This window comes from Micromesistius poutassou (assembly GCF_964030765.1).
Source record: "Micromesistius poutassou genome assembly, chromosome: 13".
In the NCBI taxonomy this organism is placed as follows: domain Eukaryota; kingdom Metazoa; phylum Chordata; class Actinopteri; order Gadiformes; family Gadidae; genus Micromesistius; species Micromesistius poutassou.
In genome coordinates, this window is record NC_140283.1 from 68,329 (window position 1) to 92,122 (window position 23,794).

The following is a 23,794-nucleotide window of genomic DNA, read 5'->3' on the forward strand; positions in this document are numbered from 1 at the left end:
CTCTGCTATTAAACCTTTGCAGCTTATCCGGAACGCGGCAGCGTGCCTCGTGTTCAACCTACCTAAATTCTCCCATGTTAAACCCCCCTTCCGCCACCTCCACTGGCTCCCTGTAGTAGCCCGCATCAGATTGAAGATGATGGTACTGGCATACAGTCGGCAGTCGATGAAACTGCCCCTGCCTACCTCCAAGCCTTGGTCAAACCACACACCCCAGCTCAATCCCTCCGCTCAACTACCTCAGCTGGACGTCTGGTACCGCCATCACTAAGAGCAAGCAAAGGTCGATCAGCTAAATCACAACTCTTCTCTATCTTGGGACCACAGTGGTGGAACGAGCTCCCTGCTGATGTCAGGACCGCAGAGTTGCTCACCAGCTCCCGCAAACGATTCAAAACCCACCTGTTAAAAGAGACTCTACATAGCCATTCAGTCCCTTATTTGTCCATTGCACTATTGTTTGTTGTACGTCCTGGCACTTAATGAATGCACTTAATGCAGGTTGTATTCATTCATTGTACTTAATTGGGTAGCATGTACTTAATTGTGTTGTGCATGCATGTTGTGTAGCATGTACTTAGTTGTGTAGCATCTGAAGTAGCTAGCTATCACTGCTGTATAGGGGGAATGGGGTTAGCCTGGCGATTGTTAGTACTTGCACTTGGTTCTATGAACATCTTTACTGTACCGACGGCGATATATTGTTTCACTTCTTATGACAAATGTACTTATTGTAAGTCGCTTTGGATAAAAGCGTCTGCTAAATGCCCTAAATTTAAATGTAAATATTTGGCAGTGTAAAAAAAACTTTTTATTGCTATATTTCTATTGTTTGATATTTGTATTATTATATAGCTGATATTATTTATTTTAATTCATTTGATGGGAAATAAACTATTTCAGCGAACTCAAACTAAATCAACTTATCACAAACTAATTTAGAGCTCTGTTACTTTGGTGAAAGCGTTGAACCAGGCCCTCCACAATTGATTTCTGGATTGCTTTCGATCATCACACTAATGCCCTCATCTGTTAACAGAACGGGGTGATGACTGGCGTGTACCCGGGCAGCCCTGGGGGCTTCATGGTGGTGGTGGGAGCCTACCTGTCCTACAACAAGTACAACCAGCTGGACCCCTCCCAGGGCCTGGTGGCCAAGCTGGGGCAGCACATACCCATTGGGTAAGGCAGCTGACATTCAGTTCTTAACGTTGAGAGAAAATCATCTGCAGACACAAATGTCTGACTCTTGAAAGCATTGAACCAATACAAATACACAAGGGAATTGTTCAGGTGTTCTGTTGACCATATTGTACAGATGACCAGATGGAAGGAGCTGTATTGATTATGGAGTGGGTGGGAAGGGTCCTGTGTAATATGTGTGGTTTCCGTGTCCTCACACGCAGAAGGCGTACATAAGATCCTAACACTAAATAATAGTCAAAACTCATTACGCTTATACAGCTCTTTTAAAAGCACTTAAAACGCTTTACATAAGCCGTTCACATATGACCTCCGTCTTTTCTCCACATTTGTGGATCAGGAGGTTCGACCGTGAGGGTCATTCACACGTATTCACACTTGATGCACGATATGCGGACATCGGTGTCACTCAGTCATCAGTAGAATCCCCGGCTGCTTAAGCTGGGCGGGCTTGCAAGGGGCGGGATATGACGTAGGGTCTCTGTTTGTGTTGGTTTAACCGCAGCGCGGAGGCAGAACTCATCGCGATCATCTTAAATGTTGCTGCAGCGATGCATATATTCCGTTGCATCCACAACATCCACATCGATCGATGAAAGATTGGATCATGAGTTAGAGACAAATAGAAGAAACGACGAACAAGAAAGGCGTCGCGAATAACTGCGTTACCGGAGGAAGAGAGCGCCTTTTTTGGCTTCATTTCACATCTAACAAACATTGGGACAAATGTAGTTGATTTCTGTGTTTAACTGAGAAAACAGGGAGTGGAAGGACGGGACCCTATAATGTTTAGCTAACTGTTGTCAATAATAATTGTTACGAGAGTAGCATATGTGTGTGCGCAGCTGTGAACTCATTTATTGTATTATGTTGTACTTGAGGGTTACGATAAGACCTATCATTTAGCGTTCACCACGAATGACTCTGAAAAGCAGTGCCACATTAAAATATGTTTTAAACCATTCAGCGAGCAAAAGGCAATAGGCTGATTATCGATAAGGGTGCGGGTGCTACTCAATGACATGCAAACGTAGACAGAAGCGTCATCAACACGCTCACTCAACTGGTGTGAAATGCCGACATCCTAATGCTCATTCACATATAAGGTAATTAAATACTAAAATACTACCTCAGGGGTAGTCTTTTTTTCAGGAGGTCCAACGTCAGGATATGTCATTTACATATACGGCCCGTCGGTAGAATAGCGGGAGAATAGACGGATGCACGTCCGTGTGTGTGTGGGTGAACTGTGTGTGTTGCAGTATCATAACACCCAAAGTATATTGTTTATTTTCTAAATAAGCCCTGTTCCAGAGTCCATAGTAATGACTCATCGGTGCTTCCTAATTACCTGCTACAGAGAAGTGATTGTAAGTTCCAGCCAAGTAATAGAGGTATCTTGTGGTTTACAGATATAATTACTAAAGTTTGGGTTAATGAGTTGTTTACAGAAGAAGTACAAATAGATGCTCTGTGGCTCAATGGTTTCACTTCGTAGTGTACTAGATCGGTGTGTGTGTTCAGGACTAAATATACCCCCCAGATACCAATGGTACTGGTATACTTCAAGTGCTGCCAAAGCATGTCATCAGTTCAGCCAACCCATGCTCACGATGAGGACAACATTCTTTAAGTCATTTTTTCCAAAATCCTTAACCAGGATAACATAATGGTTGGTTTTTCTGGGTTGCTCATCAGACAAAGCAAGTCTGGTTACTTGTGATGGAGTATTTTGTGACCTGAAGTAAACAATGACTGGTTGGACGCACACTCCATTTCAATGAATGCTAAACATAATACTTATATTATCTCAAAAACGGACAATGCAAATAATAATTATTTGCAATCCTACTTGCCATAATTGGTTGTTACTAGCAAGCGACACAATATCAATGATTCTCACTATATTAAATTTAACAAACAATATCAATTAGTTGTGAGGTATATCCCTGCTCCTGGGTTTTCCTGTCAAGGGTTTGATTAGCATTCACTCATGATGTCAGCTGTACAGCACTAGTCCAAGTGAATAGACCTGCAGAGCTGCTTAGAATGCAACGCCATGCTTTTCTCCTGTTCTGTGAGCCCATTCACTTGCTAGGGCTCCAGTCGAACCAAGCTCTACGCGCTCACATGTCTCGATGCTTACCTTAAATGACTCCAGGGCTAAATCTCTATTTAATAAGAATCTTTAATAGAATCTGGCCAATATATCAAAGTTTTAAACAATAGTTAATTCCAAGTAATTTCATTGGACAAGAGGCATTCCATGAGTGCTACTGAGGACTGAGCACTGGGACTTTTCACTATGTGTGTATCACTCTGTTTTGTAGGTGTTTCTGATAACCCTTAACTATGTTAACATCATTTGAACGTATCCACGTGTCTGATTTAAGCTGTTAACTCAATCAGACGTGCGACCAAAGTGACTGTCAATAGACTTTTATTTCACTGGTTGCGAGGCTTGGAATTTTGTGATTTTAGGGGCAAGGCCACTTGGCCTGCAGCAGGGCAATTTTGTTGTGGGCACAAAGACCACATGCCAGGGCATCAAGGCCATGAGTTAAAAAACATGATTTTGATTTCACTTAAACAGACAAATCCACTTCTAAAAGCATTAACTCCTTTTTAATAAACAGTGTAACACTTCTATAGAAATTGTTCATTGTTTTGTTTTTATCTGCATCTTGAAGAGCCCTTTTGCGATAATTCTCCACTTTTTCAAAAGGAAAAAAAGTTGAGTGAATTAGTTGAATTTTGTTAAATGTTAAAACTGTATTATTGTCTATAAGATTAGAATTTGCCAGAAGTAATTTATCTTTTTTAATGACAATAACCCGCCCCCTTCCGCTATGGGGTCGCCAGTGTTGCCAGAATGGGCGGGAAATCTGGCCTAATCTGGCAACACTGGTGGAGGCTTCACTTACTGACTGATTTCCTTCTGTCGGAGGGACTCTGTCCCTCCCTCTGTCCCTCCCTCTGTCCCTCCCTCTGTCCCTCCCTCTGTCCCTCCCCCTGTCCCTCCCTCTGTCCCTCCCTCTGTCCCTCCCCCTGTCCCTCCCTCTGTCCCTCCCTCTGTCCCTCCCTCTGTCCCTCCCTCCCTCTGTCCCTCCTTCTGTCCCTCCCTCCCTCCCTCTGTCCCTCCCCCTGTCCCTCCCTCCCTCTGTCCCTCCCTCCCTCTGTCCCTCCCCCTGTCCCCCCCTCCCTCTGTCCCTCCCTCTGTCCCTCCCCCTGTCCCTCCTTCCCTCTGTCCCTCCCTTTGTCCCTCCCTCTGTCCCTCCCTCTGTCCCTCCCCTTGTCCCTCCCTCCCTCTGTCCCTCCCTCCCTCTGTCCCTCCCTCTGTCCCTCCCTCCCTCTGTCCCTCCCTCCCTCTGTCCCTCCCTCTGTCCCTCCCTCCCCCTGTCCCTCCCTCCCTTTGTCCCTCCCTCTGTCCCTCCCTCCCTCTGTCCCTCCCTCTGTCCCTCCCTCCCTCTATCCCTCCCTCTGTCCCTCCCTCCCTCTATCCCTCCCTCTGTCCCTCCCTCCCTCTATCCCTCCTTCTGTCCCTTCCTCCCCCTGTCCCTCCCTCCCTCCCTCTGTCCCTCCCTCCCCCTGTCCCTCCCCCTGTCCCTCCTTCTGTCCCTCCCTCCCTCTGTCCCTCCCTCTGTCCCTCCCTCCCTCTGTCCCTCCCTCTGTCCCTCCCTCCCTCTGTCCCTCCCTCCCTCTGTCCCTCCCTCCCCCTGTCCCTCCCTCTGTCCCTCCCTCCCTCTGTCCCTCCCTCCCTCTGTCCCTCCCTCTGTCCCTCCCTCCCTCTATCCCTCCCTCTGTCCCTCCCTCCCTCTATCCCTCCCTCTGTCCCTCCCTCCCTCTATCCCTCCTTCTGTCCCTTCCTCCCCCTGTCCCTCCCTCCCTCCCTCTGTCCCTCCCTCCCCCTGTCCCTCCCCCTGTCCCTCCTTCTGTCCCTCCCCCTGTCCTCTCCCTGTCCCTCCCCCTGTCCCTCCCTCCACCTGTCCCTCCCCAGTCGGTACCTGTCCTGTGACAGCCAGAAGGCGGTGGGTGGCGTGCTGGTGGGCACAGGGCTGTGGGTCAGCATCATCTTCGTCATGAGGAACGTCCTCAAGTGCCTGCTGTCGTGGCATGGCTGGATGTACGTCCAGCACGGTTCTGTGTCCTGGTCCGCCAAACTCTGGATGGTGAACAAACACACTCACACACTTTCACTCACACATTGACTCACACACTCAAACTCACTCACTCACACTCACTCAGTCACTCAATATCACTCACACTCTCTCACTCACTCACTCACTCACTCAATCACACACTCTCACACACACGCAGAGACAGACAGACAATGTTCAGGGACACTTCTCCTCCCCAGCCTGATTTCACTTTAGGCGATTAGTTAAGTCTTAAGAGGTTTACTATGTCACACTAAATCAGACGGTGTTAAACAAGTGTTCACCCCCTCATGAACCCTTAGGTCCTGTGTATTTAGGTTCAAAGCTGTCTTATGTTGTCCAGGTATCAAGAACAGGGTTAGGGCTTTTAAATATTACTTAATAGCTTAAGAAGGTAGACGTTATGATTAAGTGTTGCTGGCTATTGTCCATATGTTTACATTGCATGTTTGCTAAGCATAAATCAAGCCCCGCCCTTTGTGTTGTGATTCCTGTTCTCGTTCAGGTGTTGGTGAAGGTGTTCTCTGGGAGGAAGCCCATGCTGTACAGCTTCCAGAACTCTCTCCCTCGCCTCCCTGTGCCCCCTGTGAAGGACACCTGCACAAGGGTGTGTGTGTGTGTGTGTGTGTGTGTGTGTGTGTGTGTGTGTGTGTGTGTGTGTGTGTGTGTGTGTGTGTGTGTGTGTGTGTGTGTGTGTGTGTGTGTGTGTGTGTGTGTTAAACAGACGGAACGCTGCAGAGACCAAACAGATAGGTTAAACTCGAAGGCTTCCATAGAGTTTGGTTAATCATCTGCCCTTCTTAATCATCTGAACAGTCCCCTGCTGGGCTTCAGTAGTAGAACTGCACCTGAATCAAAGCGGAAGCCAGCCAATCAGACGTCCCCCTGCCCTTGATTTTAGTGTACCTGTTAAATAACATCATGTGGGGTAGGTGTAAGCATGACCTTACAACCTCCTAGTCTCAACAGGCTCTGCAGGCCCCTAGTATATGACCCCTCCCCCTAAGCCTACTAAAAATAGGTCAACTTTCCCTCCTTCCAGGGATGGTTAGGAGGGCACTAGGTGCCTTAGCCAATAGATAATGTTGAGTCCATGGATCCAGTTGAGGGGGGCTAGTGTCCCAGGGGCTGACTGCATGACGTCTGTCTTCTGCAGTACCTGGAGTCCGCCCGGCCCCTCATGGATGACGAGCAGTATGCCAGGATGGAGGGCCTGGCCAAGGACTTCGAGAAGAACCTGGGTCCCAGGCTGCAGTGGTACCTCAAGCTCAAGTCCTGGTGGGCCTCCAACTATGTGAGTCGGGGAGACCTGCTCCACGTGGGCCCCACGTGGGCTCTGCTCCACTCTGCCTTTTGTGTCAGATTCACAGTGCACTTGACTAATCCTCAGGACTAATTTCTCACAATTATTGGGTGATCAACCATTTTTCGCTAACCCTATGCCTATACTACATCACTTTCATATGAATTCTTCATAATACCAGTAGGCCTTATGCTGTGTTCCAGGGACACTTTTCAGCCCGTAAGTTCCGACTTAAAGTCACGACTCACGACTTGGTAGCGTTCCAGGCAAGTCACGACAACAAACCCTTCTGCGGCTCTGTGGGCTATGAACTTGAACTTACTATGAACTTGAGCTCAAAGCCAGGGTATGCTGTGGCACAAAAGTGGCTCTGTTTTAGCATCGCTGTATCACCAAGGTGTCTAATGCTGCCAACCTAACCTGGTCCGGAGCAGTTGTGTAAAAGCAGCACCGCCTACTGACCAATCAATTATCTTGAAAAGCAAAGTTATCTCACGTGTAAGATTGTCTTATATAATACAGCGGGAGCTCCACCTATCCAAACATTTTAGATTGTGCAGGTGCATTTAACACTGTTGCGCGTGCCAAAATGACACTAATATGGACGTTCATACCATAAAACATAACTAACAACTGATTGATCTGATTTTATAGATAGTACCAACAGAGGCTGCCAACACATGATGTTTATGTGTGTGACGTAAAGGCTGTAACTGGGAGTACATCGATCTGGTACGAGTTCACGGGTAGTGAGTCACGGGTTTGACTGCCGCTCCAGGGCCCTTTCATGGGTAGAAGGTTGTGAAAACACGACTTACGGGTTGCATTAGAAACAACGGTATCATTTTAGTAAAAAAAAATTAGAAAACAATTTCAAATTAAAACTGCGCGCAGTGATGAACGGGACCTCGCGCCGGCTTGCGGCCGCGTCACGTGCCGTCCTAACATGTGTGCTGGCAAGATATGCACATGTTAGGACCGCACGTGACGCAGCCGCAAGCCGGTATGAGGTCCCGTTCATCACTGCGCGCAGTTTTAAAAAAAAATCGCGCCGGCTTGCGGCCGCGTCACGTGCCGTCGTAACATGTGTGCTGGCAAGATGTGCACATGTTAGGACCGCACGTGACGCAGCCGCAAGCCGGCACGAGGTCCCGTTCATCACTGCGCGCAGTTTTAAAAAAGCGCAGTTTTAAAAAAATGTTGCGAATTTATGTAATCTGTAGAAGCAGAGGTGCCCTGTGGTGTCCTACTGATTGTTTTGACATTAACATGTAAGACCACATTTAACTGAATTACATGTTGTAACAACTTTAACTAACATTATTAACCCTATATCAACGATCCGATAAATTCCCTAGGAGGAGTTTGTTGAAATACAAGGCGAAAAAGTGAATCAATTCCATTCAAAATGGCCAACTTTGACGGCACGCCACGGACACGCCCTTCAACGTAAAGTCACAAATAGCACGATTTTGGTTCAGCACCACTTCATGACTGTACTGACCAATTTTGAAGCAGATCCGATAAATTCCGTAGGAGGAGTTAGTTCAAATACAAGACCACGGAATTATTCAAAATGGCCAACTTTGACGGCACGCCACGGACACACCCTTCAACGTACAGTCACAAATAGCACAGCGTTCATCCAGCAACATTATTCAAGTGTACTGACCAATTTGGAAGCAGATGCGATAAATTCCCTAGGAGGAGTTCGTTGAAATACAATGCGAAAAAGTGAAATTCCATTCAAAATGGCCAACTTTGACATCACGCCACGGACACGCCCTTCAACGTACAGTCCCAAATAGCAGGGCGTTTATTCAGCACCACTTCATGACTGTACTGACCAAATTTGAAGCAGATCCGATAAATTCCCTAGGAGGAGTTAGTTCAAATACAAGGCGACGGAATTCAAAAATGGCCAACTTTGACGGCATGCCACAGACACGCCCTTCAACGTACAGTCACAAATAGCACGATTTTGGTTTAGCACCACTTCATGACTGTACTGACCAATTTTGAAGCAGATCCGATAAATTCCCTAGGAGGAGTTCATTCAAATACAAGGCAAAAAAGTGAAAAAATTTCAAAATGGCCGCCGAGAGTGAAAATGAAAAAATTAAAATTTCCGACTTCGCGTGGGGTTTGGAGCATGGGTCCAAGAGGCTTTTCTGTAGGCCATGGGACCTTATACGTGCCTACCGATTTTCATACATATTGGTGAAACGTGGCACAGGGGCTGCTTTTTAAAGTTCCTGTAGGGGGCGCTACACATGTGAAACACGAATTTTGGTATGTGAGCTATCGGCACCAGTCTACACGTGACCTGTGAATTTCATATTCATAACTATTACGGTGTCCGCAGAGTGATCGACCCTCCTCTGGCGGCCATGTTGTTTTTTAAATCGACTTAAATTTTGGTGAGCAGTTAGAACTTTGGTACCTAACGGCCATTGAGTTGGTCCCGCTCAAATCAAACATTGCGTCTATGAACTGTGGCTATTTTAGTAACGGGCCACGCCCACTTCGATGCCACGCCCCATTTGAAAAATTGTTGACTTATTCTTGTTCAGAATTTGATTATGAACAACTTTAGTAGAGAGGTCCAACACCATAGGAGTCCAATTAATGTAGATATGTGCAATTTACTATTTTTGGGGTGAAAAACACACCCCTTTTTGAACTCAATGGCTCATGGGTACTTTGAAATTTATCCTACAGACTAATCCTTATGTCAGATTGAAGATAATGGGCCATAGATGATATGTGCCAAAGGAATTTTGTCAAAGTCGAAAAACCTGTGATCCTTGGGGAATTTACTGTTTTTAACTAAATTCAAAATGGCGGGAAATCTGGCTACCGGAAGTGCTAAGTTAGTATCTGCAAATTTCTTCATTATGAGGATTTGCATATGTGTGCAAAGTTTCATGAGTTTAGGTCCAACCGGTGACGAGTTATGCTTGTGCAAACGTTGAAATTTTTGCATAGTTGGTATAGCGCCACCTAGGGGCGAATGTGAATTTGAGGGCTAGAATATCAAATTTTTCACCAGTCCCACAAAATGTGCCAAATAAAAATGAGTTTTCGAATATGTGCAGGGGGGGAAAAATGCAGTCGAAGATGAGGTAAAATAATAAGAAGAAGAAGAATAAACACGAGGGTTTCAATAGGGACCTTGCCATGTTTGGAAACACGAGGGTTTCAATAGGGACCTTGCCATGTTTGGCTCGGTCCCTAATAATTAAAATTGTTTGTATGTTGCGGCTACTCTATGCAAGCTTTAACGTTTTGAACTCTTCAAATCTCTTCAGTTCACTGATTCAACATTGATATTCATCTGAAACTGCAAAGCTTTATTAAACAAAAGTTAAAGTGTATTTGAAGCATTTACTGCATTTCTGCAGGTAATGCATTTTCTAGTAATGTTTGATAGACATAATTAGGGGGGGTTGTTGACTTTGATTTTGGATGATTTGTCAGGCCACGCCATCGTCAGATAATATCAAGTATATTTTATAAATCATATAAAAAACATTATTGTACGATCTATGAATGTAGGCGTCTAGGCTTGGCCTCATAGGCATGTCCGGTAACCACCCAAGCACATGATGTCACACCTGCTCAACAAAGACGAAGAGCGTACCAGAGACATGGCTGTTGATCACTGATCACTGCTGATCGCCGACACCCTACCGGCACAGAGGACGCAGCTCCTCTGCCTCCTCACTAGAATGAGGTGGGGTGTGAATAGCACAATATCCTCTAAGAACTACTGATGTTCAAAGCCAGTAAAAGCGCCGCCTTGAAGGAGGGGCTCCTGTCCCTGGGCTCCTGTCCCTAGGTCTCCCACGCAGCACCATGGGAGATCCCAGCGGGTCGAAGCGTATGGGAGAAGTTCTACAAGTTTACAAGGGATGACAAAGAAACGCTTTACCACCACATCCGCAAGAAAGCAATGCAGGAAATTTTTCCGCAAGTCTTGACAGGCTTGTTGGCCAGTGCCAGCGGGACTTGGTCGGGTAACAGTCTCAAACAGTTCTCTAAAAATAAAACTAACTTTAAAAAACTTAAAATCCTGCGCTAATATAAATATATAAATATATATTAACTTTTTAAAAGGAGGCCAGGTGGGAATGTCAACGTAGTCATGGAGGAGGAAGGGCTGTGGCAGCTGTGTGTCTGAAACTTCCTGTGCTCCCTGATCCAGGTCAGTGATTGGTGGGAAGAGTACATCTACCTGAGAGGGCGCGGGCCAATCATGGTCAACAGCAACTACTACGCCATGGTAAGACTCAACACTGCAACCATGATACATTTACATAATACATGGGGCGGTAGAGCGGGGTGGCTGGTAACCGCAAGGTTGCTGGTTCGATACCCGGCTCCTCCTAGCTAGCTAGGGTGTTGAGGTGTCCCTGAGCTAGGCACCTAACCCTAACTGCTCCTGACGAGTTGGCTGTCGCCTTGCATGGCTGACACTGCCGTCGGTGTGTGAATGTGTGTATGAATGGGTGAATGGTAGGCAATATTGTAAAGCGCTTTGGGTGGCTTCTGGTTACAGAAAAGCGCTATATATAAATGCAGTCCATTTACCATTTACATTTAATCGCCTTATTCAAATGTTGCTCTTCTTTTCCAAATATTTGTGACCCATGGAGCTAACAACCAAAGACAAAGATGATTAACATTCGATGACGGCAATAAAACTAGGTGTGCGCTGACGCCTGAAACTAGTGCTGGGCGGTATGACCAAAAATTGATATCATGGTGTTTTTCTAAATTTGGTTTCACGGTATATGACTATTTTTTTCAGGTGTTCACTAGTGCTGCCAATAAGGACTCATTTTATAATGACTAATATTTTGATTAGTCGACTAATCTAAACGATTGATAAAAAATAAATAGTTTAAAAAAAAATTATCAAAAAATAAATAAAAACAAATACGCACTGAAAGCAGGCAGGCACGCAGCTATGCTGCTCGCGTTTACACTTGCGTGCATGGCGGGGTTTAAAACATAACTTCCAACATAATATTAAGTAATATAACGCAGGTGCGCAAGGCAGTTGAAAACAATTAATTAATACGCGCCGTATTAATTCCCAAGTTTTGAAAAGAAAAGCAAGTATTTTAAGCAACGCTGTTTTTGATTTGTTTATTTGGTTTTGAACAAATAGTTTTGGATGCATGCATCGGCTTTGAGTTGGTTTGTTACTTTGAAATCGCATACTCTCGCCACACACACACACGCACGCGCGCGATCAGATGGATCCGACCAAGATTTCCGTTGCCATTGCGATGGTTTTCCTCTATCAATTATATTCCTTATAATTATATTCCTCTATTAATAATTGAATATAATTATATATAATTATATTCAATTATATTGATATAATTGATATTCCTCTATCTGACTTATATATATATATATATATATATATATATATATATATAAACAAATTATATAGAGAAGCCTTTCATTTTAAAATAGTTGTACATATTTTTAATGAATAGGCCTACATTTTTGTTATATTTTTAAAATGTTCCTATATAGCCTATTATTATAGCTTACATATTAATATTTTAAGTCCACACAAGTCACCTCCGATGCATCCTCGGTTGAACGGCCAGTTTAAGAACGCATCGAGAACACTTCCGGGTTTTTCGTCTGTACTTGACTTGATGCGTACTTTGAATTGGAACAGTACTTGGGCTACGACTGATGACGTTTCACGAGAAAGCAAGTACACAAGTACAGACAAGAACGTGAATTGAGAAACGGCTGTAGTCTAGCCTACGCTACCTTCATAACCTCCTTTTATCAGTCACGTCTCATTCAGTACATTTACATGCACAGCTTAATCTTATTTAAAGCCATAGTTTGACTATGCTCTGCAATTGGACAACTGCAGTTGTCCGGTTATACATGGCGGTAAATCGATTCATTGGCCGAAGCGTGTCATACCCCGGTACGATAGGTGGCGCTGTACCCATTTCAACTAGTGTTAATAGAGCCACCGGCTGACCTCTTTACGTCACCAGCAACAACAAACTCAGGTGGCATTCGAGAAAGATGTTCAGTAGACAGCTGTTAGTTCACTTCGGGTCAATATCATGTCTCAGACGCTCCGCCGCCGGCAGAGCAGCCGGAGGAGTCCGCATACGACCGAGAGGTCGGAACAATGGAGTGTCGGAGAAATGATATGGACCCGAAGTGAATTGACAGCTGTCTACTGAAAACATCGCTTTCTCCTCCATGTCGCGGTTGATCTGGACTTCAGAGAGTCAAAGCCAAAGTTCCTTTCCCCTTATTCCTTCTCCACCATGGCGAGATAACCCCCAGTACGGGTCTTTACTTGTTGTGGAAGTACCAGAGAGTCGGAGAACCTGACGCAGTCTGTAAGATTCATAATATCAGAGAATATCCCCGTCAGTTCGGCCACGGCGCAATTAATGAATAAAGATCGTAGTTACTACTTTACAACCTCGTTGATGAGCAACATTTAGAAAAACATGTACTTTTAATTCAGCCTTAGGTGAAATCGAAGCGTAGTGTGTACTGAATGTTGATGATGATACACTCCTTATAGGGGGTAACTACATTGGCACGACACCGGCTTCCTCCATCTTCTGCACCAGCTTTTTAAATAAATCGCCGACCTGAAGTGAGTTGACAGCTGTCTGCTGTCAACTTCTTTCTCCCGCCGGAGCAGCCCCTCCACCGCCCGTCCGTATACGGCATTCCCGCAAGGAATGAATAAAGATCATAAACACGTCGGGAGAAAAAAACTTTTATTTTGACAGATGTGCCCGAAGTTACTACTTTACAACCTCGTTAATGACCCACATTTGGAAAAACATGTACTTTTAATTCAGCCTTGGGTGAAATCGAAGCGTAGTGTCTGTGTGCTTCCACCTTTAATAAATGCATGCCATGCGCGCTCCTGTGGCCGGGGATACAATTCTTATAGGGGTAACTATATTCACCGGCTTCCTCCATCTTCTGCACCACCTTTTTAATTAAATCGCCGTTTCTCGTTTGGTGATGGCGACAACAACATGACTATCGTCTCCTTCTACTTCCGGCTCATGGCCCCCGGAAAAGATCTCAAGCATGTGCAGAACGCAATTCAACGCATAATCCAATCCCACTCCGTACATGCACGCTTAACTCGACTATGAATCACATTATCTAGGGGTCTTAATTTGACTATGAGTAACCCAATTTGATTCGATTTTAGCTCGACTAAGGTGTATACATGCATCTTAATAATCCATAGTTGGACTAAACCAATAATTCGACTTTCGAGTGTCATGTAAACGCACTGTTTGATACGAGTTCAGGACATTGAGAACGGATGTTCTTTCCTGAAGAGATTGACTTTTTCGGTTCAAAGAGTAAAATGTTTGCAAATGCATCATGGTTAATCTGCATGATTGACTGCATGAATTAATACAGTTTCATTCTCTCTGTAGGACTTCCTGTATGTGTTCCCCACGTCGGTGCAAGCCGCCCGGGCCGGCAACGCCATCCACGCCATCATGCTGTACCGGAGGAAACTGGACCGGGCTCAGATTAAACCAGTGAGTACTCCTAGCTCTCTGTCTCTGTCTCTGTCTCTCTCTCTTTCTCTGTCTCTCTGTCTCTGTGTCTCTCTCTGTCTCTGTCTCTGTCTCTGACTCTGTCTCTGTGTGTCTCTCTGACTCTGTCTCTTTCTCTTTCTCACTCTGTCTTCTGTCTCTGTGTATCTGTGTCTGTGTCACTCTGTGACACTCTCTCTCTCTCTCTCTCTCTCTCTCTCTCTCTCTCTCTCTCTCTCTCTCTCTCTCTCTCTCTCTCTCTCTCTCTCTCTCTCTCTCTATATTGTTTTCGCTCTCAATTGTTCCCCCCCCCCCCCCAAAAAAAAAAACATGCATGGCGCTCAAATGCTTGGTTTCTTACGTAACTTGCACACTTAAACACACCGTACATGTGTCTTGAAATAGGCCTCTCCCCATCTGTTAAGGTTCTGTAACCCAGAGGTCAGCTGAAAACGTTGGTACATTGTAAAGTAGCATTCGTCGCTGTGGTTGGTAATCCAACAGGAAGTGGTTATTACCATGATACACATAGTGGACTCCTCATACCCACCCCAGGCAAAAGTGGGGGCCTCTCCTGCTCTCTCAGCGCCTCCACCTGCCCAGTAAAGATTGTCTCTGTTCTGCTGTTTTTGTCCCTGCCTCGTGTGTCGGACGCTGCGTTAGATTTACTTGCTGGCCAACAAGGTGCCCCTGTGTTCTGCTCAGTGGGAGCGCATGTTTAACACCACCCGCGTGCCTGGGGCCGAGACAGGTAAGAGGGGAGGGCACACCTGACGCTCTGCACCCTGACCCAAGCCCCCGACTGTAGCGCCATCGCCACGGGCAACCCATGTGAAACCCTTGACCCCGTCCTGTGCTCCTATGTCACCCGGTACCACCCTGATCCGCTCTCTCTGATTGGCCTGCCTCAGTTTCCCCTAAGAGAAACCCCTCACAAGCTACTTTCCATTTTACACGAGCATCAAATCGGCTCTGTTTTGATGGGCTACGTTCCAGGGTTGTGGTACTGGTTGTCATGGAGACGGTAGGTCATGGGTTTCTGCCCCCACCCCCCCGCTCACCCCTCCTCCTCCTCCTCCTCCTCCGCCGGAAGGACGGCCAATCGGCCCCCCTCCCGCTACGAGGTCCGCTTTCAATCCAACCATCCTTCTGGGCCTGCTCATCCATCCCCCCTAGCTGTCTGTCCCTAGGGGTCTGTCCCTAGCTGTCACTCCCCTAGGGGTCTGACCTCTAGGGGTCTGTCCCTAGGGGTCTGACCTCTAGGGGTCTGACCTCTAGGGGTCTGTCCCTAGGGGTCTGACCTCTAGCTGTCTGTCCCTAGGGGTCTGTCCCTAGGTGTCACTCCCCTAGGTGTCTGACCCCCATAAGTGTCTGTACCTAGGGGTCTGTCCATGTGTGTGTTCTGGGCTACTTGCAGGTTTTTCATTTACCTTTTGTTTTGTTTTATCATCTCTCTGTTTGACTCTCCCATTTGCTTTTCAGCTCATGCTCCTAAACACTATCCCCATGTGCTCATCCCAATACGAGCGTATGTTCAACACCAGTCGTGTTCCCGGTGTAGACACAGGTAGAGTCCTAGTGGCACCGTCTCTCCCACACCGCCTCCGCATGCCCAGCCTCCCTCCCCCGTCCAGACCAATCCCCTGTATGAGATAATGCATGTGACCTGGCCCACGGGCGTGGCCGGTCCTGATTTGCATGTGAGGTTCAACCGCCTCAAGCCCTAAAATTAAAAAGAAAGAGCAACTTGTAGGTTTCAATCCCCGCTTATTTCATATCTATGCATTATGTAGCCAATGGATGGTCTGGTCACACACGTTCCATTAAAAGTCCCGCTTAGGCTAAATAGAAAGAAATGGAAATAAATTTAGGAATGGATTTGCTATATGTTATATGTTTATGTTTCCCTCCTGCATTAACCGGAGACGCCAGCCTGCAAGTTGCGCTTTTACGTTGTTGTGAGGTATATAAACAAAAACATTCTAAAAAGATAAAACATTATAACCTTTTAGTTATTTAGCAAAGGGTACAAAGTGCTTAACAGGAATCAAACAGATGTTATACTACTTGAAATAATTAATAATAGTTTTATGGTGTTATATTATATGGCATGGTAGTATAGAGACCTTGCTGGTATCTCGGGACAATTAATAATTAGTGTAGTTATCAGTTTATTGCATGTAGATCCCGGTCACTTTCTACTTACCAAACTGGACCGCTGAGCTGAGCCACAAGAAGATACTTTATGTGGAAAGTCCTGAACTCTTGATCAATATCTCAATTTATTGGCCGTCAACAAAATCTACAAATTAACACAGCCATTGAGAACAGATCCACCTCTGTTGGCTACATCATTGACTACGTCAATGTAGTCAATGTTTAAAGTAAATTGCGACACCAATGGAACCTCCGGAACGCACTGAATACTGGACTTGGAACAAAGTGCTCTTACCACCAGGCCAGGCCTGTTGTGTAAATGCTATTCCTCCAGAGGTCATGAATTCTGATCTACATCAAATTCTTCACAACCTAGAAGGAGGTTTGGGCTGTAAGGAACTGCACCATAGCTCCAACACTGAGGACGCCCCTCTCCACGACCAGCTCCAGGAGAGCCTAGCTTCAGTGTTGCAGTGCGTACCCTATGGGCTGCGCGTGGAGGCACCCCACACCCGAGAGCCACACCCAGCTCGGAGGAGCCTGTTCTTCAAGTATTGAAAACAGGCTTACAAATATATTCAACCAATCACATATTGTGTCAGGTCAAATGACAATGAATTAATAACTGTTTTAACTGTCTAGTTTAGTTTGTGTTTCAAATATATTTAACTAATTAACCGGAGATGGTGTCAGTTGCACTGCACCTGTCAATCATGGCCGACATGCGGATTGAGGCCACCTCGTTCCTAGAGAGGCAGGTTCCACACCCAGCCTTGCTCTGGGGCGGACGCCCACACTCATCCTGGACATGAGATGTAACGGTGCAAGGATGTTGTGCTCCGGGGAAAGCAGGGGACTAACATAGACTCCTCCTTCTGGCTCCTCTGCTTGTTTGAAATCTGAGCATCACCGCAAAGCAGAACACTTATCTACGATATGACGCTCAAAAGAGCGTTTGAGTTTGATTGCTGCTGCTCCGAGTGATGCTTGTCAAACAACCAGCCAGCCTCATGACTCGCGGTCACCAACCGCCCATCTCCTCCTCCTCCCTCCATCTCAAGCTCCCCCCTCACGATGCACGTCATAGATGTGTAGTCGTGTAATGGTGTATCATGTGTTGGATACACTTGGTATAGTGCTACGCAATTACATACTATCATATTTGGGTGTAGAGGTGGAAATGGTAAAATGACCACACTAAATTCAATAGAAGCTACCAAACAACATATTTTGGCAGTAAGCACAGTACATTACTCTTATTTAACTATTCTCACCCATATCCACGTGTGTGTGTGTGTGTGTGTGTGTGTGTGTGTGTGTGTGTGTGTGTGTGTGTGTGTGTGTGTGTGTGTGTGTGTGTGTGTGTGTGTGTGTGTGTGTGTGTGTGTGTGTGTGTGTGTGTGTGTGTGTGTGTGATACTGCTATAAACCATGTTAACCTCTTCAATCCACATCCCTGTCTCTTCCCTGTATTGGTTGCTGGGTTGGTTGCGTTTCAGACGTCCTGCAGCACGTGAACGACAGTAAACACATCGCCGTGTTCCACCGCGGCCGCTTTTACAAGGTGTGGGTCTTCTACGACGGACGCCTGCTGTTGCCCCGGGAGATTGAGCAGCAGATGGACAGGATCCTAAACGACCAATCAGAGCCTGCCCCAGGAGAGGCGTTCCTGGCTGCACTGACTGCAGGAAAGAGGTAGTTGACTCCTGGTCAACTACCTCCCCAACAAGCTCCTCCCCCTTCATCATCCCCCTCATCCAGCTGCAGATCCAAATATCTCTACGTTAAGTCGATAATGTGCAATATGCACCCGGTTGTCCCAACCCTCCATCCTCTCCCCCCCCAGAACCCCCTGGGCCAATGCCCGCGACACCTACTTCAGCCGGGGGAAGAACAAGCAGTCACTGGACGCCATCGAGAAGGCGGCCTTCTTCGTGACGCTAGACGACACCCAGCAGCGCTACGACGCCAGCAGCCCCGTGGCCTCCCTGACCAGCTACGCCAAGTCCCTGCTACACGGCCAGTGCTTCGACCGGTATGCCCTCATCCTTCTGTCCTTCTGTCCTGCTTCTCCCTGTCCTTTGGTTTTCCCTTAGGAGTGTATAAATCTTCTTGTGTTCTAAGGGGTTTGATAAGTCTTCCTCTTGTGTTCCAGGGGTTTGATAAGTCTTCCTCTTGTGTTCCAGGGGTTTGATAAGTCTTCCTCTTGTGTTCCAGGGGTTTGATAAGTCTTCCTCTTGTGTTCCAGGGGTTTGATAAGTCTTCTTCTTGTGTTCCAGGGGTTTGATAAGACTTCTTCTTGTTTTCCAGGGCGTTTGATAAGTCTTCTTCTTGTTTTCCAGGGCGTTTGATAAGTCTTCTTCTTGTGTTCCAGGTGGTTTGATAAGTCCTTCAACCTGATCGTCTTCAAAAACGGCACCATGGGTCTGAACGCAGAGCACTCATGGGCTGATGCTCCCATCATTGGCCATCTGTGGGAGGTCTGGACATGAACTCCTTATTCGGTTCACTCATCATCTCCCGACTACACCTTCTCCCCATGCTTGACAACAGGCGCGTAGTGGACGCGGGGGACATGTCCCCCGCACTTTCCGTATCTGTGCCCTCTGTCCCCTGCACTTTTTACAATCGCTCAATCATTTGTTACAATCGCTCTATCATGTCGTTACCCAGGGCTCTCGAGTCTCACGCATCTGTGCACGGTTTTGGATATGACACGCAGCGCAGCTTTGCTGTGTGTCATATTGACGAAACACAAACTGGACAAACTAAATAGGAGACAGATTGCTCAGCAATTCATTGTGGCTAATGAGAGGCGCAGAAACACGTTTGGGTGCTTCACTTAGGCTAGATGTGTACATGCTTGTGTTATATGTAGCCTCCGGGGGGCTTCCTTAGTGTGGTACTGATTGGCTCCTTCTGAGACAGCCACTGTTCTCAGAGGTCGTCCTTCGTCATAATATTATTTTGTAATGTAATATAGTTCTATCAGGAGAGCCTGCAGAATATGATACTTGTTTACAGTGTTATGTCACTTTTTGTTTGTCAACAAATGATGTGGCTTATTACCCAGTTACCTTGTCACTTCCATGCCATTTTGTGTGCTATTGACTTAACATAACTGCTTATAGGAACAACTGAACTTTCTATGTTCAGTGTTGTCACTTGTCTGTCTATTTACCCTGCAGATGCCTGAGGGTCATTCTGTGTCAACTCAATCAGAGTTTGGCAGCTCAAACTTTTGATTTTGATAATTTCACTTGAGTCTGTGCTGTACGGTAGCTGTTTGAGGTTATTTGGTTATTCAGCCACTAAGGAGAGGCGCAATTGAATGCGAGGATGATAAATCACTCAATAGAAGTCGGCTTACTCCTTACTCCCCTCACTTCTGAAATGTTGGCTATGCCCCTGCTTGACAAGGACCTACTTGTACATTGTCATTGAAACCTTTGCTCTGATTTTCCTATCCAAGCTTAGCCTGGGAACTAGACAAATCTGCTCTGACCTTTGCATCTGACCCCCCTGCAGTCCTGGCCCAGGTTGGGCCAATCACAACTGTTTATATAATAGGGGGGTGGGGGGGGGGGGGTTTAATAGGATTACTGAACAGAGGCGCACACTATGGGAGCACCCTTGAGGCATTATCATAAACAACCAAAATGATTGCCACTGATGCCTCACATGTTTTGTTGCTCTGATTGGTTGTTGTCCATCCAAGTGTGTCCGGATGAATTTTGGTCTGCGCCCGTTGACAACTCCAAAACCGAAAACGACCTGAGATGTTCGGATTTGTGAATTTGCAAATTTGCCATTGCTAACCACGTGGATTTGAGTCCCCCTGCTTCTGGTTATGGTTCAAACCCCTTCTCTGTCTCTGTTCCAGCATGTTCTCTGCAGTGACCCCAAGATGAGCTACACAGAGGAGGGCCACTGCTGTGGGGAGCCCCACCCTAACTTGCCGGGGCCCCAGAGGATGCAGTGGGACATCCCTGCTGAGGTAAGACCCCTGATCCCGACATCAAAGCAGTACGGCCTTGAACCACTGGTCACTGTGGGAGCTAGCCTGGTCGATCCTTGAATGGGAGACAATTGGGTGGCTGTAGAAGCTGTCCCTCCTAACATATCTCCCCCATGCCCCAGCATGGAGCCGGGGAAGAGCACCTTCTCCCAGAGAAAACGAGGTCCTGCCTCCCGGTGGTCACTAATGGAGGCCCTCCCTGGTAGAGTAGGGTAACCCAGTGTCCTGGCTCCTGGTGGTCACTAATGAAGGCCCTCCCTGGTAGAGTAGGGTAACCCGGTGTCCTGGCTCCCGGTGGTCACTAATGAAGGCCCTCCCTGGTAGAGTAGGGTAACCCGGTGTCCTGGCTCCCGGTGGTCACTAATGAAGGCCCTCCCTGGTAGAGTAGGGTAACCCGGTGTCCTGGCTCCTGGTGGTCACTAATGAAGGCCCTCCCTGGTAGAGTAGGGTAACCCGGTGTCCTGGCTCCCGGTGGTCACTAATGGAGGCCCTCCCCGGTAAAGTAAGGTGCAAACTGGCACCTTAGTGGGTTCTACACCCCAACAGGGGATGAGCTGTAATATACCCACTCACTACATAAAAGATCCCATATTATGCTTTTTTAGGGTTACTAATTGCATTTGGGGGTACTACCAATGCATGTATGTTAGAAATACCCCTTATTATTCTCACACTTTTAATTTTTGCAAAGCCATTCATTTCAGCATCTTTCAAAAATGGTCTGATTTGTAGGTCTGTATTTAAGGCCCCCCTCCCGAGTCGCCCAGTCTGCCGTGATTGGTCAGCACGCCCATTCTTATGCGATTGATCGCATGTTTCGGTTAATTCACACCCCGGAGAAGTTGTAAACATTGCTGGTAGCCGGGAGGTACAACTTCTGTACTTCAGCCCCGCCCACTGCACGGCCTGACGTCACACCGTTACAGAAGTAAAGTTTGAGTGAAAACAAGCTGTTTCACACACTTATTGAGGGGCGTTCTCGGTGGGAGCAAATACTCCCCCTGGCTTGGGCTTAGATTTTTCGAGTTAAGCAAATGCAAAACATGTATACATACGTCATATAACAGTCTAAAGCAGGGCTCTCAGACTCATTTTCACCCCAGGCCATATAAGCATTATGGTTGCCCTCAAAGGGCATGTTGTAACTGTAAGACTATAATTTAACTTTCTTAAGATATTGTTAAATAACTGTCTCTGCGTTTGATTATTTATTGAAGTGTACAAATATACATTGCATACTTGTACATACAGTTACATATTTTTTTAATATATGTAAGCACATTGCTCTGTGTTAAAATAACATAAATCCCTTTAATAAACACACATTGCTCCATCAATCAAAGATCATACTGTTCAAGTGAATAACATTTGACATTCAAGTGAATTATTACATCAACTTTACTAAGCTCAAAAACCGCGCTCATACCCAGCCACCTTAATTCTGTATGTCACAGCACATCTCCATACTAGAAGCCCATCTCCTTCAAAAACTGCTGGAACTGGCAGTGATCCACAAGCCTGAATCACTGGCACATAATGACCTAATGACCGTGGTCATTATCAGTGGAGAACTTATCCCTTTGCGGGCTCCAGGCATATTACATTATAACAAGGGTCCGCGGGTGGAATTGTTGACGGGGGGGGGGGGGGGCTGGTTTGCCTAATAGTACGGCCCGCCCCTGGTCATTATATCATCCAGTTCCAGAACCATTCTACACAGGGCTTCTTGGTGGAGAATGCAATTATAGGTCATCAGAGGTCTGTGGCAGAACTTTTTAGCATTTTCTATTTCAATAGTCCAGCCAAGCCTGTTCTTTAATTTGGCCCGCAGGCCGCGAGTTTGAGACCCCTGGTGTGAAGCAAAGGGAAAAGTCGAAAAAGCATGATATCACCCCTTTAAGTTCTTCACTGTCTTAAAGTGATGTATAACTGCAATGACTTATTATTCAAATGAATGACCTTAGTGACTTTGAGCTGCTGTAGTAGTTGTCCTAAGCTGCCCCCTGCTGGCAGCGTGACTGCACAGAGAGGCAGCTGGGGATATATTTTATATTAATATCAGGAGGGATTGTGGGATCCTACTTTTTGAGTGGTTCAGCCCCTAATGTCAAGGTGACATACATACAGATATTAGTTTGTTTAGTAGGTATTCAAATCTCTATTTAATATTCGAAAGCTTTGTTATTTATTTGTACTGTAACTTGTGTATATTTAATATTATTGTTTTAATATCTATGGATATTCGGGACCTGAAGGTAGAAGGCTAGGTTACATTTTCTCTATATCTCTATATGTAAGGGCTAGACGTCTGACTGACAAATCATGGGTTAGTTTTGTAGTTGGGATATTCAAACATTGGAATATTCTGGTAGCACTTTGAAAGCTGCTGTCCAGTGAGAGGATACGCAAGACATTAACCCCCCGGCCATCACTAATGGTTTTGGAGGGTTTTAATAATGAGCATATTTTTCATTTATTGTGTGTGTGTGTGTGTGTGTGTGTGTGTGTGTGTGTGTGTGTGTGTGTGTGTGTGTGTGTGTGTGTGTGTGTGTGTGTGTGTGTGTGTGTGTGTGTGTGTGTGTGTGTGTGTACTTGAGTCTAACCACTGCGTGGTGATGTGTGTCCCAGTGTCAGGAGGTTATCCAGAGCTCTCTGTCCGTGGCCCAGGCGCTGGCTGAGGACGTGGACTCTCACATCATCCCATTCAGTGACTTTGGGAAGGGCCTGATCAAGAAGTGCCGCACCAGCCCCGACGCCTTCATCCAGATCGCCCTGCAGCTGGCCCACTTCAGGGTATGTCTGGCTAGTTCAAAATAACTAGTTCATTGAACAAGTTTATTTTTCTATGAACTTTGAACTGAACTGAACATATTTTTAACTAAAGAACTTGAACTTGAACTAGTTCAGATTTTGTGAGATTCTGAATTGATGCTTAGGTCCAGATGACATGTTTATTGAATACTAACTGCCTTACTGAGTTACTGCCTTAGTTTTGATGAATGAAACAGGTGTACAAATAATATCCACAACAATTTGAGATTGTAGTGATGGGCAGCAGGTAATGGAGAGGATTAATTTAAAAGATAAGCACAGAATACAGTTTTTCTTCAGTTTCTAAAAAAACTGTTAATGAACTGAACATGAACTAGTTCAAAACTGAATTGGTGAACTATGAACGTGAATTTATTAATTTTCTTTTGCATGAACTGAACTTTGAACTAGTTAGATAGAGATATCATCTAGATAGATATCATCCACATGTTATGATAGATAGATAGATATCTTTCACATGTTATGATTGATAAATAGATATCTTTCTACATGTTATGATAGATATCTTTCCACATATTATGATAGATAGATAAGATAGGTAGATA

At 45.9% G+C, this 23,794-nt stretch overlaps 1 protein-coding gene across 4 annotated transcripts in view; it reads left to right on the forward strand.

Moving 5' to 3' along the window:
* cpt1ab (carnitine palmitoyltransferase 1Ab (liver)) overlaps positions 1-23,794 on the forward strand; it is a 40,228-nt gene that overhangs the window by 10,151 nt on the left and 6,283 nt on the right. For 3 of the 4 annotated variants that reach the window (XM_084477665.1, XM_084477666.1, XM_084477667.1), the window contains exons 3-14: positions 1,040-1,182; positions 5,201-5,372; positions 5,866-5,967; positions 6,517-6,654; positions 10,871-10,948; positions 14,139-14,246; positions 15,726-15,810; positions 17,899-18,094; positions 18,246-18,434; positions 18,774-18,879; positions 20,283-20,396; positions 23,046-23,210. In XM_084477665.1, the coding sequence (XP_084333791.1) occupies positions 1,040-1,182; positions 5,201-5,372; positions 5,866-5,967; positions 6,517-6,654; positions 10,871-10,948; positions 14,139-14,246; positions 15,726-15,810; positions 17,899-18,094; positions 18,246-18,434; positions 18,774-18,879; positions 20,283-20,396; positions 23,046-23,210 (1,596 nt within the window). Of the gene's footprint in view, positions 1-1,039; positions 1,183-5,200; positions 5,373-5,865; positions 5,968-6,516; positions 6,655-10,870; positions 10,949-14,138; positions 14,247-14,906; positions 14,995-15,725; positions 15,811-17,898; positions 18,095-18,245; positions 18,435-18,773; positions 18,880-20,282; positions 20,397-23,045; positions 23,211-23,794 lie in introns of all 4 variants that reach the window. The other variant, XM_084477668.1, reaches the window with a different exon arrangement.